The sequence below is a fragment of the Tachyglossus aculeatus genome, chromosome 9 (assembly GCF_015852505.1).
Source record: "Tachyglossus aculeatus isolate mTacAcu1 chromosome 9, mTacAcu1.pri, whole genome shotgun sequence".
NCBI classification, from domain to species: Eukaryota; Metazoa; Chordata; class Mammalia; order Monotremata; family Tachyglossidae; genus Tachyglossus; species Tachyglossus aculeatus.
The window spans coordinates 21,702,228-21,727,057 of NC_052074.1; the positions used below are offsets into that span (position 1 = coordinate 21,702,228).

At 41.9% G+C, this 24,830-nt stretch overlaps 1 protein-coding gene across 7 annotated transcripts; it reads left to right on the forward strand.

Annotated features, from left to right (window-relative positions):
* The first annotated feature begins 3,688 nt into the window (after positions 1–3,688).
* On the forward strand, positions 3,689–24,703 carry ESCO2 (establishment of sister chromatid cohesion N-acetyltransferase 2). 7 transcript variants are annotated; one of them, XM_038751518.1, is made up of 12 exons: positions 3,689–3,800; positions 9,090–9,157; positions 9,696–9,824; positions 10,213–11,080; positions 12,727–12,790; positions 14,173–14,218; positions 15,059–15,206; positions 15,689–15,820; positions 18,091–18,180; positions 20,008–20,151; positions 22,996–23,177; positions 23,713–24,703. In XM_038751518.1, exons 2-12 carry the CDS (start codon positions 9,105–9,107, stop codon positions 23,843–23,845), a joined length of 1,989 nt encoding a protein of 662 aa, XP_038607446.1. In that variant the 5' UTR covers positions 3,689–3,800; positions 9,090–9,104; the 3' UTR covers positions 23,846–24,703. The 7 variants fall into 7 exon arrangements, with proteins under 7 accessions (XP_038607446.1, XP_038607444.1, XP_038607449.1 ...); XM_038751516.1 differs by having other exon boundaries at positions 3,690–3,805; XM_038751517.1 differs by lacking the exon at positions 3,689–3,800 and adding an exon at positions 8,096–8,151.
* Positions 24,704–24,830: the final 127 nt, after the last annotated feature.

The window sequence follows — 24,830 nt, forward strand, 5'->3', positions numbered from 1 at the left end:
GGGCCCGGGAAATGATAGTGATGCCGTTTCTGAAGCAGCGTGGCTCTCTGGAGTCAGAGGTCGTGGGTTCAAATCCCGCCTCGGCCAACTGTCAGCTGTGTGACCGTTGCAGAGACTATACTAAGCGCTTGGAAAGTACAAAACAGCAATAAAGAGAGACTTGCCCTGCCCACAATGGGCTCACAGTCTAGACTGCGTAGATATGTATATATCAAGATATATACATATCTAGATATATGTATGCATATATACCCGTGTATGTATGTGTATACATATATACACATATGTGTATACATATATACACAGTCTAGATATGTATATATATATATATCTAGATATGTATATATCTATATATACATATACAGATATATGTATACATATATACACGTGTATATATGTGTATACACATATGCACATATGTGTATACATATATACACAATCTAGATATATCTATATATCTAGTTATGTTTATATCTATATATACATACCAAGATATATGTATGTACATATATATACATATGTAGATATAGAGACATATCTAGACTGTGTATATATATCTAGATATGTATGTATCTATATATACATATCCAGATATATGTATACATATATACACGTGTATATATGTGTATGCATATATGCACATATGTGTATACATATATGCACAGTCTAGATATGTCTATATATCTAGATATGTATATATCTATATATACATATCCAGATATATGTATACACATATACACATGTGTATGTGTGTATGCATATATACACATATGTGTATACATATATACAGTCTAGATATGTATATATATCTAGATATGTATATATCTAGATATACATATCCAGATATATGTATACATATATACACGTGTATATATGTGTATACATATATACACATATGTGTATGCATATATGCACAGTCTAGATATGTATATATGTTTGTACAATAGAGAAGCAGCGTGGCTCAGTGGAAAGAGCCCGGGCTTGGGAGTCAGAGGTCATGGGTTTGAATGCCGGCTCTGCCACATGTCTGCTGTGTGACCTTGGGCCAGTCACTTAACTTCTCTGAGCCTCAGTTCCCTCATCTGCAAAATGGGGATTAAGACTGTGAGCCTCACGTGGGACAGCCTGATCACTTTGTATCCCCCCAGTGCTTAGAACAGTGCTTTGCACACAGTAAGCGCTTAACAAATGCCATTATTACGTTACATTACTCTATTTATTTATTTATTTTACCTGTACAGATCTATTCTATTTATTTTATTTTGTTAATATGTTTGGTTTTGTTCTCTGTCTCCCCCTTCTAGACTGTGAGCCCACTGTTGGGTAGGGACTGTCTCTACATGTTGCCAACTTGTACTTCCCAAGCGCTTAGTACAGTGCTCTGCACACAGTAAGCGTTCAATAAATATGATTGATTGATTGATTGATTGATTAGACTGTGAGCCCACTGTTGGGTAGGGACCGTCTCTATATGTTGCCAACTTGTACTTCCCAAGCGCTTAGTACAGTGCTCTGCACACAGTAAGCGCTCAATAAATACGATTGATTGATTGATAGAGGGTCTGTTCAGTAATTTCTTTGTAAATACTACTACTAATAATGATGGTATTTGAGAAGCTGCACGGCTTGGTGGAAAGAGCAAGGGCTTGCTATCATTATTATTATTAGGAGTCAGAGTTCGTGGGTTCTAATCCCCAATTGTCAGCCGTGTGACTTTGGGCAAGTCACTTCACTTCTCTAGGCCTCAGTGACCTCATCTGTCAAATGAGGGTGGAGACTGTGAGCCCCATGTGGGACAACTTGATGACCTTGTATCCCCCCAGTGCCTAGAACAGTGGTTTGCACATAGTAAGCGCTTAACAAATGCCATCATTATTATTACTTGTCAGCTGTGTGACTTTGGGCAAGTCACTTAACGTCTCTGGGCCTCAGTTACCTCATCTGTAAAATGGGGGTGAAAACTGTGAGCCCCCCCGTGGGACAACCAGATCACCTTGTAACCTCCCCAGTGCTTAGAACAGTGCTTGGTACAGAGTAAGTGCTTAACAAACACCATCATCATTATTATTATTAAGCGCTTACTCTGTGCCAAGCACTGTTCTAAGCGCTGGGGTGGGTACAAGGTAGTCAGGTTGTCCCATGTGAGGTGCACACTTTTCATCCCCATTTTACAGATGAGGTAACTGAGGCACAGAGAAGTGAAGTGACTTGCCCAAAGTCACACAGCTGACAAGTAATAATAATGATGGCATTTGTTAAGCGCTTACTATGTGCAAAGCACTGTTCTAAGCCCTGGAGTAGATACAAGGTAATCAAGTTGTCCCACGTGAGGCTCACAGATTTAACCCCCATTTTCCAGATGAGGGAACTGAGTCCCAGAGAAGTGAAGTGACTTACCCAAAGTCAAACAGCTGACAAGTGGCGGAGGCAGAATTCGAACCCATGACCTTTGACTCCAAAGCCCGGGCTCTTTCCACTGAGCCACGCTGCTTCTCTATTCTCAGATTAAGACTGTGAGCCCCCCGTGGGACAACCTGATCACCTTGTAACCTCCCCAGCGCGTGGCTCGGTGGAAAGAGCCCGGGCTTTGGAGTCAGAGGTCATGGGTTCAAATCCCGGCTCTGCCAACTGTCAGCTGTGTGACTTTGGGCAAGTCACTTCACTTCTCTGTGCCTCAGTTCCCTCATCTGTAACATGGGGATGAAGACTGTGAGCCCCATGTCTCCCCCTCGTCCCCCTCTCCATCCCCCCCATTTTAACTCCTTCCCTTCCCCACAGCACCTGTATATATGTATATATGTTTGTAAGTATTTTTTTACTCTTTTTATCTTATTTGTACATATCTATTCTATTTATTTTATTTTGTTAGTATGTTTGGTTTTGTTCTCTGTCTCCCCCTTTTAGACTGTGAGCCCACTGTTGGGTAGGGACTGTCTCTATATGTTGCCAATTTGTACTTTCCAAGCGCTTAGTACAGTGCTCTGCACATAGTAAGCGCTCAATAAATACGATTGATGATGATGACAACCTGATCACCTTGTAACCTCCCCAGCGCTTAGAACAGTGCGTTGCACATAGTAAGCGCTTAATAAATGCCATTATTATTATTAGTGGTAGTAGTAAGCGCAAATGCCATTATTATTATTAGTAGTAGTAGTAAGCGCTTAATAAATGCCATCAAAAAACAAATAAATGCCATTATTAGACTGTGAGCCCACTGTTGGGTAGGGACTGTCTCTCTATGTTGCCAACTTGTACTTCCCAAGCGCTTAGTAGAGTGCTCTGCACACAGTAAGCGCTCAATAAATGCGATTGATTGATTGATTATTACGAAATTGGATTGACAACGATTGAATGAACTGCAGCGAATGCTGGGAAATGTAGTTCTCCCGGGTGCAAGGCGGGGCTCCTTCTGGGCGGGCTGAGGCGCTGATTGGCTCGAAAGACGCCGAATGGCGGGAAGGTAAGGCGACCATGGCGGGGGCGGCGGGGGGGAGGAGCCGGAGAGAATGGAAGAGCCAATCGGCGAAGCCCGACGCGGAGAAGGGACCAATAGGGAGGCTCGGGGGCGTGGCCTCGGCTCTGCGCGCGCTGCTTGAACGTCGCTCCCCAACGGTCGCCCGGGCCTGAGGAGAGGCCGGACGGTTGCTGAGGGGGAGCGAGTCCCGGCTCTTCGGCGGAGGGATCGCGACGGGGACGGGGAGCGAAAAGAGGCCGGCGGAGGAGGAGGAGGAGGAAAAGAAGAGGGGCCCCTGCCCGTCTGGGTTCGGGCCTGAGGCAGGCCTCGGCGCGCGCCACCCGTACGGTTCGTTCATTCATTCATTCATTGGTATTTACTGAGCGCCTACTGTGAGCACTGGACTAATAATAATCATGATTCATTCATTCAGTCGTCTTTATTGAGCGCTTACTATGTGCAGAGCACTGTACTAAGCGCTTGGGAAGTATACAGAGACGGTCCCTGCCCAGCAGCGGGCTCACAGTCTAGAAGGGAGGGACAGAGAACAAAGCAAAACATCTTAGCGAAATAAAATGAATAGACTAAATATGTACAAATAAAATAAATAAATAGAGTAATAAATATGTACAAGTATATATATATATATATATATATATATATATATATATATATACAGGTGCTGTGGGGAGGGGGAGGAGGGGAAGAGACATTTGTTCAGCGCTCACTACTCCTACTAATGTTGGGATTTGTTAAGCGCTTACTATGTGCCAAGCACTGTTCTAAGCGCTGGAGGAGTTCATCATCATCATCAATCGTATTTATCGAGCGCTTACTATGTGCAGAGCACTGGACTAAGCGCTTGGGAAGTCCAAGTTGGCAACATATAGAGACGGTCCCTACCCAACAGTGGGCTCACAGTCTAACAGGGGGAGACAGAGAACAAAACCAAACATACTAACAAAATAAAATAGAATAGATATGTACAAGTAAAATAAATTAATAGAGTAATAAATATGGACAAACATATATACATATATACAGGTGCTGTGGGGAAGGGAAGGAGGTAAGATGGGGGGGATGGAGAGGGGGACGAGGGGGAGAGGAAAGAAGGGGCTCAGTCTGGGAAGGCCTCCTGGAGGAGGTGAGCTCTCAGCAGGGCCTTGAAGGGAGGAAGAGAGCTAGCTTGGCGGATGGGCAGAGGGATTGGGGGCATTCCAGGCCCGGGGGTGGACGTTAGTACAGTGCCAAGCGCTTAGTACAGTGCTCTGCACATAGTAAGCGCTCAATAAATACGATTGATGATGACGACGTGAGCCGGGGGGAGATGGCGGGACAGGCGAGAACGAGGTACGGTGAGGAGGTTAGCGGCGGAGGAGCGGAGGGTGCGAGGGAGATGAGATAATAATGGCAGAGAAGCAGCGTGGCTCAGTGGAAAAGAGCCCGGGCTTGGGAGTCCGATGTCATGGGTTCAAATCCCGCCTCCGCCGCTTGTCAGCTGGGTGACTTTGGGCAAGTCACTTCACTTCTCCGGGCCTCAGTGACCTCATCTGGAAAATGGGGATGAGGACTGTGAGCCCCCCCGTGGGACAACCTGATCACCTTGTAACCTCCACAGCGCTTAGAACAGTGCTTTGCACATCATCATCATCAATCGTATTTATTGAGCGCTTACTGTGTGCAGAGCACTGTACTAAGTGCTTGGGAAGTACAAATTGGCAACATATAGAGACAGTCCCTACCCAACAGTGGGCTCACAGTCTAAAAGGGGGAGACAAAGTAAGCGCTTAATAAATGCCATTATTATTATTAAGCGCTTACTATGTGCAAAGGACTGTTCTAAACGCTGGGGGAGATATAATAATGGCATTTATTAAGCGCTTGCTATGTGCAAAGCACTGTTCTAAGCGCTGGGGGAGATGAGATAATAATGGCATTTATTAAGCGCTTACTATGTGCAAAGCACTGTTCTAAACGTTGGGGGAGATATAATAATGGCATTTATTAAGCGCTTACTATGTGCCAAGCACTGTTCTAAGCGCTGGGGGAGATACAATAATAATGGCATTTATTAAGTGCTTACTATGTGCAAAGCACTGTTCAAAGCGCCGGGGGAGATGAGATAATAATGGCATTTATTAAGCACTTACTATGTGCAAAGAACTGTTCTAAGCGCTGGGGAAGATGAGATAATAATAATGGCATTTATTAAGCACTTACTATGTGCAAAGCACTGTTCTAAGCGCCGGGGGAGATGAGATAATAATGGCATTTATTAAGCACTTACTATGTGCAAAGAACTGTTCTAAGCGCTGGGGGAGATGAGATAATAATAATGGCATTTATTAAGCGCTTACTATGTGCAAAGCACTGTTCTAAGCGCTGGGGGAGATACAATAATAATAATGGCATTTATTAAGCACTGACTATGTGCAAAGCACTGTTCTAAGCTCTGGGGAGGTTACAAGGTGATCAGGTTGTCCCACGGGGGGCTCACAGTCTTCATCCCCATTTTCCAGATGAGGTCACTGAGGCCCAGAGAAGTGAAGTGACTTGCCCAAAGTCACACAGCTGATAAGTGGAGCTGGGATTTGAACCCGTGACCTCTGACTCCAAAGCCCAGGCTCTTTCCACTGAGCCACGCTGCTTCTCTAATAATAGTAATGATGGTGACATTTGTTAAGCGCTTACTAGGTGCCAAGCACTGTTCTAAGCACTGGGGCAGATACAAGGTGATCAGGTTGGCCCACAGTCTTACTCCCCATTTTACAGACGAGGCCACTGAGGCACAGAGAATAATAAATAGTAATAATAATGATGGAATTTGTTAAGCGCTTACTAGGTGCCAAGCACTGTTCTAAGCGCTGGGGCGGATACAAGGTGATCAGGTTGTCCCATGTGGGGCTCACAATCTTCATCCCCATTTTACAGATGAGGGAACTGAGGCCCAGAGAAGTGACTTGCCCAAGGTCACACAGCTGACAAGTGGCAGAGCTGGGATTTGAACCCATGACCTCTGACTCCCAAGCCCGGGCTCTTTCCATTGAGCCATGGTGCTAGTGCTTTGCACATAGTAAGCGCTTAACAAGTATCATCGTTATTATTATTATTTATTCTGTGTGCAGAGCACTGGACTAAGCGCTTGAGAAGTACAAATCGGCAACATCTAGAGACGGTCTCTACCCAACAATGGGCTCACAGTTTAAAAGCAGCGTGGCTCAGTGGCAAGATCCCATGCTTGGGAGTCAGAAGTCGTGGGTTCTAATCCTGACTCCACCACTTGTCAGCTGTGTGACTTTGGGCCAGTCACTTCACTTCTCTGGGCCTCAGTTACCTCATCCGTAAGATGGGGATGAAGACTGTGAGCCCCCCGTGGGACAACCTGATCACCTTGTAACCTCCCCAGCACTTAGAATAGTACTTGGCACGTAGTAGGCGCTTAAAAAGTACTATAATTAATTTTAATTAGTTTGAATAAGACTTTGATGGCGGGGAAAGTGGTGATCCGTCATATATGAAGGAGGAGGGAGTTCCAAGCTATAGGGAGGACATGGACGAGGGGTTGGCAGTGATAGGCAAGATCGAGGTATAGCGAGTAAGTTATGTTACCAACTTGTACTTCCCAAGCGCTTAGTACAGTGCTCTGCACACAGTAAGCGCTCAATAAATACGATTGATGATGATGAGTAAGTTGGAAATTGAAGAGCAGAGTGTGTGCGCTGGGTTGTAGTATAGTAGGATATCAGAGAGTGAAGGGAGAAGGAAGTGATGGAGTTAAAGATGTATAAATAAATGCCACGGGGTATGAATATCCAAGTGCTTAGTTGATGTGAAAGTGTTGAAGAAGTGTTGTTGGAGAAGCAGCGTGGCTCAGTGGAAAGAGCCCAGGCTTTGGAGTCAGAGGTCATGGGTTCGAATCCCAGCTCCGCCACATGTCTGCTGTGTGACCTTGGACAAGTCACTTAAATTCTCTGAGCCTCAGTTACCTCATCTGTAAAATGGGGATGACGACTGTGAGCCCCACCTGGGACAAGCTGATCACCTTGTATCCCCCCCAGTGCTTAGAACAGTGCCTTGCACGTAGTAAGTGCTTAACAAATGCCATTATTATTATTATTGAAATGGGAGCTGAGGGGAATGTCTCTTCACGGAAGGCCCTGCTGAAGCAGACTGGAGGATAGGTGCCTCAAGTGTGGAAAAGGAGGCCCATTTTTACTTTTGATGGGAGTTGTTTTTCCTCCTTTCCTTGGGGCATATGCGAACCCTCCTGCCATTTAGCTGGCTTCTGCTTTTCCATAATCCTACTCTTTTGTATTCATTGTCATATTTGTTGAGCGCTTACTGTGTGCAGAGCATCATCCAGGTCTGGGTGAGTTTTGCTTCATTTAATTTTTTTGTTTCCATGCCCGGGGTAAAAAACAACAACCCTCTTGTATCATTCCCTGTCATCTAGGGCCCCGCCTGGACCAAAAATCTGAGATCTAATCTACAATCTCAAGATGATTGTGTTTCCCCCTGATTAGTTGGTGATTACCCTTTTTAATAAAGTTCTTATTTTACATTTTAATATATTTTTCCTGAGTTTGAGGCATGGCTTTTGGTGGCCGTTCAACTATCTGAAGCTATTTTTAGAAATTTTTTAAGAGCTATTGGGATGCAGTCAGCATTATACGTGTGGAGACTCTTGTTGATCAGTAAGTATTTCTAATTGCTTATTATGTGAAGAGTTTTGTATGGTTCTGTGGATAGTTTCAGGGAAATCAAATCAGCATATTCCCTGCCTTGATCAGTTTGTAATTAAGGGAAAGCCAAGCACAGAAAATGTACATGTCATATTGTATTTAAATACCCAGACAGAGCCTCTCATAGCTGAACTGCAAAACCAATTCCATCTCAATTTCCATTTAGCCAATTTTCTCAGCACACTAGAGAGAAACCTCCATCTAACATACCATATACCTTATGTTGAGAGGCAAAACAGGCACATAGTATTATACATAGCCACATGATTATCACTGGATATAGTGAGCACTCATTGTGAGAATAATTTTGGGAATGTCATAAATACGGCCAATAACAAGACTTCACCTGTTGCATCTCTTTACGTAACACTCCAAACCTTCTGGTCGGTTGGCGGGGAGAAGAGATGGAAGGTAAGAGAAGGTCGGGCAGCATGCCTTACTAAAAAGAGAACAGGCCTGCGAGTCAGGGAATGTGGGTTCTAATCCTGGCGCTACGACTTTCCTGCTATGTGACTTTGGGGAAGTCACTTAACTTATCTGTGCCTCAGTTCCTCATCCCCTTTAGACTGTGAGCCCCGTGTGAGACAGAGTCTCTACCTGCCCTGATTTTCTTGTGTCTACTTCAGCGCTTAATATGATGCTTGGCAAATTAACAAATGCCACAGTTCTTATTATTGGATTAAGGTGACAGGCTCCCATTTGGGGGCTCAGCTCCCACAGAAACCTGGTCCACTCTTGCTGTATTCCGCTTCCTCCTGCCGAAGTGGATCTACAGTGATTTCAAGTAGCATGGTGGTGGTTCAGAAGGGTCTTTGAAAATGTTGTTCTTGGGTTCTGAATAACCTCCAAAAGTTGAACATTTTCTGTTCTAAAATATCCTGTAATTTTAGGGGCCCAAATAGGAGATGGCAACAGTAACTCCCAGGAAAAGGAATCGCAGGACCACCAACTGTGCTGGGTGAGTTTTGCTTCATGTAATTTTTTTGTTTCCATGCCCAGGCTAAAAAACAACAACCCTCTTGTATCGTTCCCTGTCATCTAGGGCCCTGCCTGGACCAAAAATCTGAGATCTAATCTACCCCCCTGAGCCAAGCTGAGTTTGAATCCAAGCTCTTTGCCCGGGTGTGTGTTGCTACCGCTTACATAAATGGAATTACCACATGGGTGACAGTTATCCTGCCACCATCAACTTCCAAAACAGGGTGGACATTTTCCAGTTTACTCAAGCTAGTGCATTCAGTGTTGGGCTCCACATGCACATTTGCTCTTGTCAGTGGCTGTGGCTTGTAGCCCACCATTGCTTCAACCTTTGTTGAAAGTCACTGTGCTCTGCTTTCTGAAGGGGCCTGAAGTGGGGGCACCTAGAATCATCCGAACCTGACTGTCCCAATCCCGTTTCTCTTTCTCCCTATTGTCCTTTTCCCCTTCACATTTATTACTCTGACCACACTCAGTCTTCTTGTAACTTTTCTTTACTCATTTTCTCCCTTCCCCAGAGTAATTACCCTGAACTATAAGTCTCAGCAAGAATTTGAAATGAAAGTATTTGCCCAGGTGAGAGAAGAGAAGGCAGTACAGCAGCACTTTTCTCCCAAATTTTTGCAATTCAGAAAGAAATACTGCAGGTACAGCTTTTGTGCTCTGGTCAACATGATCTGGTTTGGATTTGCCTAACAAGATGTTAGAATAACTTAGTTGTCTGAAGCTTTTGACATCAATGGCTGCTGGGAGAGACCCAGAATTGTCAGAAACGGCAGTGAAGTTGTCGAGCTCTGGTGTGATAGTGGGGTAACGGAATGAATGATTCTGGTATCTGACTGACAACCCATGTCAAACCGAATGGGCTATTCGGGAATTCCTGGTCTGCAAGTGCAGCCCAAGAACAGAAGGTATTCCAGCATCACAGTTATTTAGCAAACAGATATGGGTATCACTTTTAACTAGCTCGAACAAAATTGTTTTATTTAACCTAACACTGTTCTGATTTCTTTGAGGTTTTGTTTCTTTTCCTAGTTTATTACCTGGAAACCCAATGAAGAAACTAATACTGGACTTCACAGATGTTACATCTCCATTATCAAATGTGACCTCTAAAAAGCAGATCTCAAAAGCCAGTGACGAGACAAAAGAAAATCCGTGTCAGGTAGTCCCACAAAGCGTTTCATGGCAGGGCAATAAGCCACCATTTCAAACAGCCTTTCCTGCTAAAAAGACACCTGGACCGTCACCATTTAAGTCTTCAAAACCGGGCTCTCCATATAAATCTGCTGTATCCACTATAACCTTTTATAACAAGGAGAATCAGTATCTTAATCCCCTGGAGAGGAAGCTGGTCAAAGAAAGCAGATCAGTTTGCCACAAAAACAATAGTATAGTCTTTCCTGTGCCCAGTTTATCTGAGAAAATGAAGCTAAAGGTGACCCTTTCCAAAAAGGCAAGTTCGAGAATTCAGAAGAGTTCAGCTTCCAGGTTTCAAACGAGCTCCAGACATACAAAGACCGTAGCAAAGAACTTGACAAAAAACAAGGAAAATGGAGCTTCTTTCAAACCTGTGGAAAAGAAAACTGGAGTCGCAACTGAAAATAATTTGGGTAATGCTTCACATGTACTAAGCCTAAGGGTTAAACCAAAGGTGACGCTCCAGATTGGAGCAGCATTTTTTGCTACTAGAAAGAAATCCCACCCTGTCCCTAGAAAGGGGTCTTTGGACACCAGACCAGCATTTGACCCAGCAAAGAAGGCCCTATCAAAAGAGATTGTGGATGCAGATTTGCCTAAAAGAGATGTTAATAAAACTGCTGAAGCAAGCCAACGCCCAAAGGAGAAGTTGGAAGTTAGGGGTTTGATCACAAGAAATGAAAGTGGAATGAAACAAAACAAGGTAAGCAAAAAGAAGGACATCGCTCAAACTTGAAGGTTTTTCTTCAGACAGCTTACAGGTTGGGAACAAATATTCAGGGGAACAAATTAGGGTAGAAGCAACTAAACTGTGATAGACAAGTGGTGCAGACAACTTCAGGGTGAGACTCATAGACAAGCAGGTACACATATCTTGTTTAAATTTCTTTCTACAAATACCTGGGTACATCAATCGGCTATCTTGTTAACAGAAGCATATGCATTTTTCACACACTTGAAAATCCAGAAAGCAAGGAAGGAAATGGCAAAACAGTGAGGCTCTTTATTCCTCCCTGAGTTCCTGGGAAGGCGTAGAATGTGGAGAGAAGCCCTGTTGCTAGATAAGGACAATGGTGACACTGGGGCAAATCATTTTCAACCCAAGTCATGGTAAACAGCAACCAATGTTAGTTAAGGACCTTTGGGGTGTGGAAGAATTACAATCTAGGTATTCTTTGCTCAGTTCACTATCCTTGACAGGCTCAGCTCTCTCAGGTCCTTCAGTCCTGATTGATGGAAGAGACGAAGAGTGCTGCTAGCTTTCTTTTCATTGCCATTTTAGTGAGCTCTTTAGGGGTTTTCAACAGTGGCAGCAAAGTAGCTCTCAACAGGGGTATGGAAGACCCAACCACACCAAATAGAAAGGCACAATAATAATAACGATATTTGCTAAGTGCTAGGGTTGATACCAAGTTATGTGATTGAATTCTGTCTGCCTTATTCCCAATTTAGAGATAAGAAAACTGAGGCCCATAGAGGTTAAGAGACTTGCCCAGTGTCTAATTGCAGGTTCATGGTAGAGCTGTGACTTAGAACCCTGGGTCTCCTGACACAATCCTATGTTCTTTCTACGAGGCTAAACATCCTCAAGCCTGATGTGCCTTATGGGGAATTGCTAATCTTTGACCTGGACTTGAATAGGCACCACAGACACCATGCTAGTCATTGTTATCAATACTATTCTATACAGTTATCTCTGGCTCTAATATTAGCCATACTGAATGTCATAGGAGTGACAGGAAATAATGAAACATGAATAAACATGGTCTGTTATTGCAGGGTTTAAATTGCTTCACTCTGGATGGGGTGTTTGTGGATTTGGGCATTAGGTTGTGTAGTATTTGGAAAAAAAAAAGACGTATCACTTTTGTTCTTTAAGGAATACGAGGAAGATTATAACTTTTGTTTGGACCAACATATATGTAAAGCATAGGACATTCTGGTAAATGTGTTCATATAAGATGATATATGCTAGATAATGTACTAGAACAATCATCAGATTTCTTCCTTGACTGAAAGGGCATTTTTCAGATGCAGAAAAATGAAAATATAATGGCACTAGGAAAGAGCCTATAGGTAGGAAGTAGAGCCCTAACTCTCATGAGGCTCCATCTAGGAATGTGATTCTTTGAATGCATATTCTAAAAAATTAAATGGTCAGCTATATCAGTATGTTCTTTCCTTTATCATGTATCAAAAACATAACTTTATAGTAATGAGGCATCTTCATTTCCAAGACATTATTTTGAATCAGATTGTAAGAATTGTTTAGAGAAGTCATGTGGTCTTTAAGCAGTAATTTTGAAATGAATTCAGACATTGTCTTTTGGCTTGTCTTGTAATTTACAGAGTTCAGGCAGTGATTGCAAGACTTTTCCTACCAGGGAATCTGCCAGTGAGAACAGTGGGAAAGGTAAACTATTAGAACCCTGTTTTCCCTATATTGTAATCGACTATACTTTCCTTTTCTCTCATTCTCTAATCTAAAAGCTACCTTTCTTTGCATTGGTATCAAAAAGCACTGACAATACCAAGAAACCAAGAATTTGCATTTAAATCCATCAGAGTAATTTCAATAGTTGGGCTATAAAATAGTGTGCAGTGAAAAACAGGTTTTGGTGTATATTACCCCAAAATAAACAGAAGGATGTGTATCTTTCCAGTACTGCCAAATCTAGTTCTGTTTAACCAGACTTCTATACGTCAGATCTTACCTGGGCCCTAATTAGTTCAGAGACTCAACCATCTTTATTATTTTCTCATTTCCTTAATGCCCTGTCAGTGTGGAGATTGCAATCACAAATATAAAACTTGTTAAGTATATCTAAACTGACCTGGATTTTCACTCAACTTATGGAAATCCAAAAATTTAGAGATGCCACCACTATCACTTTCTTCAAAAGGAAAAAAGTTTCTATTTTTTTTTTTTTTTGTTAGAAGTAATTGTGTTATCTCACCATGCTCCATTTCTTACAAAAGCATGGCTGGAGACCTTGTGTATGATTGATACTGAACACCACTGTGATCATGCATTCCCAGAGTGAATTTTAATGTAGCCTTAGGGCACATACATTACAATATGTTCTTCATTACACGTAGAGGCAAGGGGGTGCACAGAGAACAGTGTAACACCAATTAATTCACAGGCTCTTAAAAGACCATTTTTCCCCCCCACCAGCAATTACTAAGCAAACATGTTTATTTTTTTAAAGCTACTTGTTAAAGCACTTACGGTGTACCAGACAGTAGGTTCTGGGGTAGAGACAAGATTATCAGGTTGGCACAATCCGTGTCCCATATGGAGTTCATAGTTTCAACAAGATTTAAGTCCCATTTTAATTAAAAGTTAAGTGTGTTACCCAAGACAGCACAGCAGGAAAGTGGTTGAATTCAACTCCCTCATTCCCTATCCCTCCACCAACTTCATAACACTAACCACAGCCATGAGATTATCTCAGCATAATGCTTCCACCATGCCTGTACACGTTATAACATACATCTACCCAAATACCAGCCCTCCCTCCCCCAATTTATCTCAGATTTATCCTTACTTTTAATTCCGCCCTCTCCTCCATCCAGCAGCAATGCTTCTCCGTCCTTATCAACTCCCGTACCTATTGCTTATGTCAGCTATTTCAGACCTGTAACTCCCTCATCAAAACCCTTTTTGCCCCACTTGGAGTCATGTTGTTGAGAAATCTTGTAAAAGTTTTTTTTTTTTTTCTGCCTCTTACCTGTGTATTTTTTGTTTACATTAGAAATTATGAGTGATTTCCTTTTTCTCTTCCCTCGCAGCTGTTGCCTATCCCATCTTTGGTACACCTTCAACCAACAAGAAAAGGTATGATGGTTTTAAAAATCTGAATTCATTATCATTTTAGCCTCTAGATTTTGGCTTTAGAAATTGGATAGTGAAGTTCTTCCGAGTATCAATTATCCAGGATCTGATTGTTCAGTTTGTGGAATTTTAGCCAAGACTTTTGTTTCTTCTCATTTAGTATCAATCACTTTCCTTCACCTACTCTGTAGTTGGTTGTGAATATAGGCATAGGTTTCTACTTAATGTTAACAGAATTTATTTGTGTTTATTCTGCCTTCTGATTAATTTATAAAGTCCTGGTAACAGGACAATTTTTCTTTTCTTCCAGTCTGCAGTATATTACCCTGCCTTCAATGAGTTTATTGCTCTTTTCTCTCCTGCCTATATTTTGGCAATTTCTTTATTTGTTTCGCCTTCTAGGAGAAGGTGGAAAAACTTGCCAGGGCTATAATGAGGTGGATTGGTACTCTCCCAAGTGCTTAATACAGTGCTTTGTGCACAGTAAGCACTCAGTTGATATGATTGAATAAATTCACTAAATGGAGAGGGAATGAATAGAATTGCTAAAAATGGCCAGTATTCAATGCAAATTTTGTACCCAGTTGATTCCCAAAGTACTGTAATATAAGTGCAGTTGTATCTCATTGTTTCTAAGACCCTTCTTAGCAGGTAATTGAATTAAATAGCAAGAACATCTATTTCCTGTAACCAAGCCAGCTCAGGGGTCAAACATACACATCTTTCTCAATAAACTGTCTATATGGAAGTTACCCTCACTTGGATATTTAGTGGATTAACAAGAATGTTTATGTGAAATAAAACCTTGCAGTAAACATTTTAGTATATTTTTTGTGCTTTTAGAATTCAACCACCCTCAGAAGATCTTTCATCTCCAGGATCCGGAACATCTATTGATGTGGCGTCTGAACTCTTTAAACAGCCTCATAACCAGAAAGTCATCAAGAATACCAGAGACTTAAACCAAGGATTCAAAGACCAGTTTGTTATTGTAAGTAAATTTGGGGAAAATTTTTCCTTGCTTCACCGGAGAATTTGCAGTGCTTCACCGTTACATCCTTTCTTGGCTTAGTATTTTCAACTGGCTTTGCGTTGAGGAATAGATCGGCTTTTGTTTTCATATATTGGCAATAAGATATCTGCTTTTGTTGATATGAACTGTTCAGGATTGCTTAGTTGACTGAGGTCTGTGAAACAATCACTAGGTTTTGGGGTACCTCTTTTTTCCCTTAGTAACGCAAAGATGAACGTATTATTTTAGTTGAATGCTGCGGAATAAATACTGCTGGGAACAAGATCAGAGAATGGGAAAGTTTTCTTTTTGAGCCACAAAAGATGGAATGTAGAAACTAAAAAACAAAGTATTAAAATGTTTATGGTCTTGGTTTAGAGCTGTGTATGACTTATTGGGAAAACGATTCAAATTAAAAGAAGTTTAATTTCCTATATCTTGTTGACTCTTCTCAATGACAGGATGCAGGTCAGAAGCATTTTGGGGCCACTATATGCAAATCATGTGGCATGATCTACACAGCTGCCAGCCCTGAAGATGAAGTACAACATGCTCAGTATCACCAGAGATTTGTGGAGGGAATTAAATTCATTGTAAGTCAAAATGTCTTAAGCCCACAAAATGTTGTAAGTCACTATGTAGGCAAATTCTTTTTTTCAGAAAGTAAAATGTATTTAACCTCTCAAACTATTCCTAGGTCTATAACTGAAAATATTTTAAGCCATTAACGTAGTGAGGTGTTTATATGCTTATGAATGATATACAAAGATATACTATTTGTTTTAATTTATACATATAGTGCCTCTCTGTTTTTATATATATATTGAGAAGCAGTGTGGCTGAGTGGAAAGAGCACGGGCTTGGGAGTCAGAGGTCGTGGGTTCTAATCCCGGCTCCGCCACTCGTTTGCTGTGTGACCTTGGGTAAGTCACTTAACTTCTCTGTGCCTCAGTTACCTCATCTGTAAAATGGGGATTGAAAGTGTGAGCCCCACGTGGGACAACCTGATTACCCTGTATCTACCCCAGCACTTAGAACAGTGCTTGGCACATAGTAAGAGCTTAACAAATATGATAGTAATAATATATAGAGAGGCACAAATTCATGGATATGAATAATTTAAAGGGGATTAAATTCCTCCACCTGGCCTGCTAACTATCCTGTGATTGGCTGAGACACGTAACTGGCTGCTTGGTAAGCATCCAGAAGCCGGTCAGATGCTATGGACTTAATGATGGCCTCTGAGCCTTTTTGCTTAGGATCAGTTATCTTTTCCAGTGCCATGGAAGAGCTGATTAACTGTAGCTTTGGCAGAATGCCCAGGATCAGAAAAGAAATTCTAAAAATCAAGGAAGGATCACATTATAAAACTCACATCTTCATCGACGTCATGCGCAAGTACACAACTGTTTCTTCCAACACTACACTATGTTCTATCCTGACAGATGCACATTATTAGAAAAACGTTCCCTGGTTCCTCAACAGCATTCCATATAAAACGAGTAATGAAAATGTGCGTCACAGGAGAAATGACTAGCAAAGGAAAAAGAAAAGATGCGTAGGAGTGAATGGCAGGGAGAAGGAGGGAAACGTGAGTAGTGGCAAGAGCAAGGAGAGAGGAGGTAAAGAATCTAAAAGGATACAGAGTAGTGGAGACAAATACTGGAAGAGACAGAGCAACAGATGAGTAGAAAAATATTTGAAGAACTGCAAGGAGCAAGCACTAGAAGAAATATACACAAGAGGAATTAGGGTATGTGAAAGCAAATTTAAAAGGCTACTCAGTTCTGATCTAATATCTGTTTCTACCACGTGCCTTGGCTAGAAGCTGATGGCGAATTAGCTAGCACTCTCGTGCACGCAGAAGTCATTAGAGTGGGTGAGCACACTGAGGCACAAGTTTTCCCGGATGTGAGGTTTTGCAACACTCTTTATAGGAGAACTGGGTTTAGTACATTGTTGACGAACTCTAAGGAGGAATGGGGATTTTTGCCAGTCTCACAATAAACAAGCCACATGCTTGAGTTTTATAATAGTGATTTGTAGCATCATAAAGTAAATGTCCAAGATTATCCCACTCTCTCATTAATCAAACTGCCACTTGGAATTGGGAAAAAATGATGAACTTGAAATCTCCCATAAAATTCCAAATTTAGAGGGCTACCCATCCAATGATTTACTTTTAAACATATTAGGCTTTTCAGCTCCTTTCCTCTGAAGAGCTCAAGGTGTTTTATAACGCTATAATCAATGACAATAAAGGTCTCATTCAATGAATATTTATAGAAGTGCTAACGCTCAAAAAGTAAGGGGGTAGACGTTACAGAGAAAGGAAGAGGAGGAAGACATCAGGGACAAAAGGAATAAGAGATAGGAAAGAAGCAAGCAATTACACCAGTCTTGAATATTTGCTTTCTATGGTCCAAGACATTGCTAATGTTCCTGCCTGGCCCTGTTACCTCTTGATTTGTAGTTTGTTTTTTTTTCTCCCAACTTCATTAAGACAGCACTAGGCCTCTGATATTGATGAGTGTACACCACCTGCTCACTTGATGCTACTGTTGTCTTTAGAGCCAGGGAGGTGAACTGGTGAGTGGGTAGCCCCAGAGGTGCTGGGGATGGGAACAAGCCCTCAGCCAGGACTTCGGGCACCTTCGGTGTCAGGAGGCCACGGTTGTGCCAGTTCCTGCTCACTTGACTGCCCATTTTATGGCGAGTGCGTTGGAGTGGAGGACACTAACTTCCAGTAACTTCCAAAGGCCAGAATTTGACCCGGGAAAATTTTCAAATCCAAAACAGTCCTCTCAACAGCTTTTTTTTCCGCCTTCTCAAATTGAGCTGTAATTTATGCTTTTCTTGGCAGGGCTGGAAGAAAGAACGTATAGTAGCAGAGTTTTGGGATGGGAAGGTCATAATGGTTCTGCCAGATGATCCAAGATACGCCATCAGAAAGGTAATTCTTTGAATTGTTCGCAGCCCTCCTTGGAAAGAAAATCTGCAGCTCATTTGATTCCTCCATAAAGCTAAATGAAGGTTTTTAAATGGGAGCTTTATTAGAGACCCATCAGATTTAACTCTTCAACTCTTCCCAACTATTTTGATGACTGCTCTTATAACGTTTGGAAACTGTCGTCTTCTGATAAATCCTGGATTCAGCATAGTAGTTTTTTTTAAAAAAAATAAGATAGGCAAAATGGTTCTTCAGCTATAGCTCTTGATTATTTCTGCCTGTTTTGCTTTAATCCACACCAACCCCCCTACCTGTTCCCTGCAGCTCCTTGGCTTCCTCCTCCCAATGCCTAACCATTCTCTGCTACCCCTACCCTCCCCGTCACAGCCCTTCTGCCCCAAGGACTGCCTTGGGGTAATTTATTTAAAATGTATAATACGCTCTCATTTGAATGAATGGTATCATAATGAACTCTGCCTTTTTAGAATTATTTGAAAACATTCCTTTCAAAAGGTTTATTTTATTTGTAGCAACACACAGTTTGGATTTACAAATGTAGAAAAATGCATTTTCCTCCCTTAATTATATTTACTATATACGTTTGAGTTCTTTGGGTCATGCTTTGGGATTTTAGGTGTGTGTGGGGGCGGTCCTAGTGGTAAATACTGTCTAGCCCACTCCAAAAATTGTCCTTAGGGGAGTGCATACCTTGATTCTGGAAAAGGTCGGGCCACCCATCTTGGGTTCTGGTGTTAGAGCTAATGGGAGTGGGGCAGTTCTATGGGTGGGGTAAGTGTCCTTGGGGCCCAACAGGGCTCCCCCACTGTAGTAGTAGCTTTGGCTACAGAAGACTTAAAGCATCATCAAGCACTATTCTGACTATTGCTGCTGATCGATGCATCTCGCCTGCCATCATAGCCAGTAAGGTTATGCTGAGCAGAGGGAAACCAAAGACTCTCAGGGGCCACTGGGGCCCAGGATGGGCATGGAGGAGAAGATGGGTTCTCTGGTGGCTCAGGGCAGTAGTCTTGCCCCATTTTCCAATACCAAGCTCTGAGCAGACATGAGCAGGTGCCAAGAATGAAGGTGGCTCTTACCCAAAAATGCCACCTGTTAAAACTGCAGAAGTTGAAAATGTTCAGTCTACCCAACACCCAATTAGTCCTCACTTCCAAGAAGACCACTGCCTAAGGGCTGAGTTTGCTGAGTTCCAGCAGACAATTTGGGAATATTTGGTAACGCTTAGCTGCTGCACCGTGATCCTCTGGCCCAGAGAAGTCTTAAACAGGGGAAGAGCCAGGCCTGTTCAGGGCCACATGACCTCAAATAATAATAATAATGATGGCATTTGTTAAGCGCTTACTTTGTGCAAAGCACTGTTCTAAGCACTGGGGAGGTTACAAGGTGATCAGGTTGTCCCACAGGGGGCTCACAATCTTAATCCCCATTTTACAGATGTGGGAACTGAGGCCCAGAGTAGTGAAGTGACTTGCCCAGAGTCACATAGCTGACAATTGGCGGAGCTGGAATTTGAACCCGTGACCTCTGACTCCAAAGCCTGTGCTCTTTCCACTGAGCCACGCTGCTTCAAATCTAGCAGTATTTGGGGAGTGAGGTGGGGAGGGACAAGGTGGATGTCATTTGCCAGGGGTGAGGGTGGACAAGGACCATCTCCAAAGGGGTTTGGGTTCCGGAGGCGACATGAGTTCATGAAAGCCACTTCCTGCCTCAAGTCCCTTCAACACCACGGGTAATGATATAATTATAACTTCACTCATGATGTCCAGTGACTGATTTAATGTTTGCCTTCCCTTGACCCACGTATCGAAGGCAGAAGATGTCCGAGAACTTGTAGATAAGGAACTGGGATTTAAGCAGGTTGTGCTGAGCTGTCCAAGCAAAACTAAAACCTACCTGTTTGTGTCCAATGAAAAGAAGGTGGTTGGATGTTTAATCGCAGAGCAAATCAAAAAGGTAGGTACGTTTTGTCTTTCTTAATCTATTGCATAGATTGTGGAATGAAAAAAGATAATTGAAGTCTTAAAATTAATACCACTAGTGCTTGGAAGCATTAAGAAATTGAGGAAAAGTGGAGAATGTGTCTTCTGTTGATAAGTTTAACAGATTTTAGAAGTCATCTGGATATTAAATTGGGGAAAGGCATTGGAATATATACTGTAGCATTTAGATTGAAAGATTTGAATGGCTTTCAGAATTAGTGACTGAAACCTTATTTTAGGTTAACATATTTTGCCCACTAGAGTGCCACATGATTGTCAGCAAGGAGTATTTATTGTGCATCCCTGAAAAGTATGACATTCGCTGCAATGGAAACAGAGATATGATTCTTGTCCTCAAGAAACTTAAATAGCATTTATTGTAACTCCATTTACACATTTTAACTCAAAAAGCTCAGGACCTTTTGACTTTTTTATTAACTGGTCTAGGGCTGTATTTTGATATTTTTTGCATTCATCACACATATGTGCTTTTGCCATTCCCTCTCCTTTTTCTGTGATTACTTATAACCTGTTTAATTCAGAAGGGACCAAGGAGAGCTCCATTACTGACAACACTACACTAGTTACCTTGATAAGTGGTATCATGTTGGACCATCAATTAACATAACATAAGACATGCCTTTATTAGAACAGTATTCTGTCTCCTAGAGGGACAACTGGATCCTACATCCCTGATGTCAGGAGGGCTGCCTCTTCCCAGTGCTTAGAACAGTGCTTGGCACATAGTAAGCTCTTAACAAATATTATTGTTATTACTATTTAAGCATGATGTGGAGCTTCGAGGGGGCACAGCTTCTAGGGCAGAAGTGTACCCCTCCCCGTCCCATCTCACTCTCCACTGTGGACTCGAAAATGGGGAGGGATAGGAGATGCAGCACCTTTTGACTTGAGGCAATCACATCACACCCCTATCCTCTTGTTTTTCTGACAAAGTTCTCCTGGTTCTCCTCTTACTTCTGTGACTGATCCTTCTCAGTCTCTTTCCCCAGTTCTCCTACTTTCCATTTCCTTCAAAGCTCAGTTCAGGGTCCCCTTTATTTTCCCTTTGGGAGCTCACCTGCTCCCAAGGTTTTAACTGCCAACTCAATGAGGATGACTCCCAAATCTACCTCACTAGCCTTGACCTCTCTTTTCCTGCAATCTCACATTTTTTCCCTGCCTCCAGGACATCACAATGTGGATGTTCTGGCTGGCCCCTCCGGCTTTCTGTATCCCTTCCAAATCCTTTCTTCCATCTAACTTTTCCATCACAGTTGATAGTTATCCACCCCATCTCTTCAAACTGTAATTGTGTCGTTTCCTCTCTCTCTTTCAATTCTGTATTCAACCTCCACCTTCAGTCTGTCACCAAGTCCTGTCAGTTCCTCCTCCAGACCACTTCCATAATTCACCCCTTCGTCTCTAAATCACCACCACACTGTTCCCGTCACTTGCCCTGTCCAGCGTGGCTGCTGCATCAATTTTAATCAACTAATCAATAGTATTTATTGAGTGCTTACTATGTGTCAAGCACTGTACTAAGCACTTGGGGGAATACATTATAACAAAGTTGGTAGACACACTCCCTAATCTTCATTCTTTTCGCTCAGCCTCCAGTGTCTCCTCTCCCCAGTCAACATTTCATTCTATTGCCTGGACCAAGCAGAAACTCCTGTTGGCTTTAAAATATTCCATCATCTCTCTCCCTCTATATCTGTTCTCTTCTCCCATTGCAGTCCAGCTCACATTCTTTGTTTTTCTCAAGTTAATCTATTCTGTGCATTTTTCACTTCTCTCCCACCACAAACCGCCCTCCCTCCTGCTTCACTCCCAACACACCGCTGCCTCCCCATCTTCAAAGCCCTCCTGAAATCACGTCTCCTCCGAGGCCTTCCTGCCCTCGTTGATTTCTAATCTCCCCACCTTCTTCCCCATCTGCCATTTCAGCATTTCCACGCCACCTAAGTACTTAAATAATCCCCACCAGAGCACGTATACAAATATCTGTATTCTTTATTATTTCTAGCTGTAATTAATTTTAGTGTAAGCTCTCAGATCATAAGCTCTCTAAGAACACAGATCATGGATCATGATTCTGCTGTACTCTCCCAAGCGCTTAGTACAGTGATCTGCTTATAGTGCCTGCTCAATATTGATTGATTGGACTGGGTATATATATGCATATGTGAAAATGTATGGGGTGTGTTTGTATAGGCGCATCATATAAATATGTTCAGTAAATATGAACAGTCAACAGATAAATCCACCCTTTGTTCAGGAAACTATGAGAGGGAGAAATATATATATTTTTTAAAGGCTATAGCTATCACTAATTTCAAACAGCTGTTTGAAGTCTTTCTGTGCTGTTCTCAGTGATCCCTTCAGAACTTTTGCATGATCCCTCACTTTGAGAAATTAACCTAGTGTAAGATCATTGTGGAAGATTCCTATCATTCATTAGTTACTATACAGTATTGATGGCATAGAGAAAGCTAGCTAGAGAGTCTACATGAGACTCTATAAACTTCCATAATTCTTAGGTTTAAATGGTTGATGTTCATTCAATCATTTATTGAGCACTTACTGTGTACAGAGCATTGTGCTGAGCACTTGGGAGAGAACAAAATAACAATAAGCAGACACATTTCCTGCTCACGAGTTCATGTGATGCTGATGTTGGCCACTTGTTCAAATTTTCATTTCAAATGGGTGCCTATAATATTGTGCCCCAGATAGTGTTGGTTCCTAAATGTTTGTTTTTTCTTCCAGAGTGCTCTCCAAGTCTAAAAATGATTGTGTATGTGTATGTGTGTGGCAGGCATTCCGAGTGTTTTCAGAACCAGCCAGTCCAGGATCTCCCAACAGTCAAACGTTGGAGCGTCACCGGGCCTGGCGCTGCTCAAGTACCCCGGAAGCTGCGCTCTGTGGAATCAGTAGGATCTGGGTCTTTAGCCTGATGCGGAGAAAGGGCATTGCAGGTCGTCTGATGGATGTTGTCAGGTAAGGAACTAGAATCACCACACTTTATACCATAATAGCATGCAATCAATCAATCACCCATTCAGGGCACCCGCTGGCAGCTTTCAGAATGGAGGGGAAAGTGGCTCAGGCTCTTCCCCACTTTAATATTGACAGCCTGGACCTTCGAATGTTAGTGGAACTTTATGAATAGAGAGGTGGGTCCTAGTTGCAGAGGGAGTTAGCTTCATTATAGCACACATTAGCATTAAAACTACTTTCACGGGTGGAACACATTTAGCAGATCTAAAAAGGCCCTTTGGCAATAAGTAGTAGTTGAAATTCCTTTATACTCAGTAGATTAATACAACAGTAAAAATCAATCTTTTAAATTGAATAGGAGAGCTAGCGTGTAAAGAGTTTAACTTTATGAAGTTGAATTTACCGCCAAGTTGTAGTTTGGGACATTTTGATGGAAAAACTATAATGAAATGTATTTGACAGGAATGAAAATACTTTAAAAAATGCATCAGATTCAGACTTCTATTTAACTTTTAACCTTCTGAAACTGTTCTAGGAATACATTCATGTATGGAGGTCACCTCGACATCAACGAAATTGCCTTTTCTGATCCAACACCAGATGGCAAATTATTTGCCACTAAATACTGCAATACTCCAAATTTTCTTGTGTATAATTTTATTGGTTAAAACCAATTCAAATATACCTAGAGGTATTGTGGATGGAAAAGCCTAATAGAGTTTAACTTGTTAAATTATGAAAAATTTTTTAAAATGTCTGTTTATTAAATTGTTCATTCTAATCAAAAGATATGGAGAGGAAAATGTGTCACTTTTGTTGAAGTCTTTATGTTGAAGTCATGGTACTGTTGAATCTATTTGGGGGAATTAACTAAAATCTGTTTATCTGGTCCATTGTGTAGCTGTAGTCTTGTATTTGACAACTGCCAGAGAAGATATTTTAGTTCTGTCCTCCTCTTTTTTATAGACACATAACATTCATTGATCTCTTGCCCCACACAGCATGAAAGTAGACCAGTAGATTATTGCACCTTAACTGTAATGGGGCACTGTTTAGAATACAGAGATTTTGCGCAACAGCTATACAAGTCTGAATTTGCATCTTCTCCTGACTCATCTGAAAGTTATTTTGAACACAAAATTAGGAAATTACTTTGCCACTAGGAAAAGTTCATTTACAGAGGGGCTGCTAGTTCTTAGCTTGTGAAACAAGTCCAGAATATTTGTTTTGTGTTCTTCAGGGTAATAGTATATGTAGTATTCAAAAGTTTTTCTGCGAGAGTGCTGGAGCATCTGGAGAGTCCCATTCCTAGAGGGACATATGAGTGGAGGTAAGGAAAGAGTAAAGAAAGGAAGCATTGTAAAAGTCATTAAACCATAAGCATAGACTTTCTAGAAGTGGTGAGCAATGATAGGAAGGTTAGAGGTGGGATATGAAATCTCGTTGTCCCAGCTTGATCCCATTCACTCAAGTGTATTGCTGCACAGTCTTGTTTAACTGCAACGTGTTTAAAATAAAGATTTTTATGGAAGTTAATTTTGTGACATTAAATACGCCGTGGCTAGAGCATTTGGGCTCTTTGCCAACTAAGAAAATCATCTTTAATGCAACCACCTTGCGATGAAGGCATTCCACAAGGAAGGCTGTGTCAAG

Bases quoted from the DNA above. Each gene is read 5' to 3' on its own strand.
- ESCO2 (XM_038751518.1), top strand. From the start codon at position 9,105: ATGGCAACAGTAACTCCCAGGAAAAGGAATCGCAGGACCACCAACTGT. The intron at 11,081-12,726 runs GTAAGCAAAAAG...TGTAATTTACAG, and splicing joins GTGGAATGAAACAAAACAAG to AGTTCAGGCAGTGATTGCAA. The intron at 14,219-15,058 runs GTATGATGGTTT...TTGTGCTTTTAG, and splicing joins CCTTCAACCAACAAGAAAAG to AATTCAACCACCCTCAGAAG.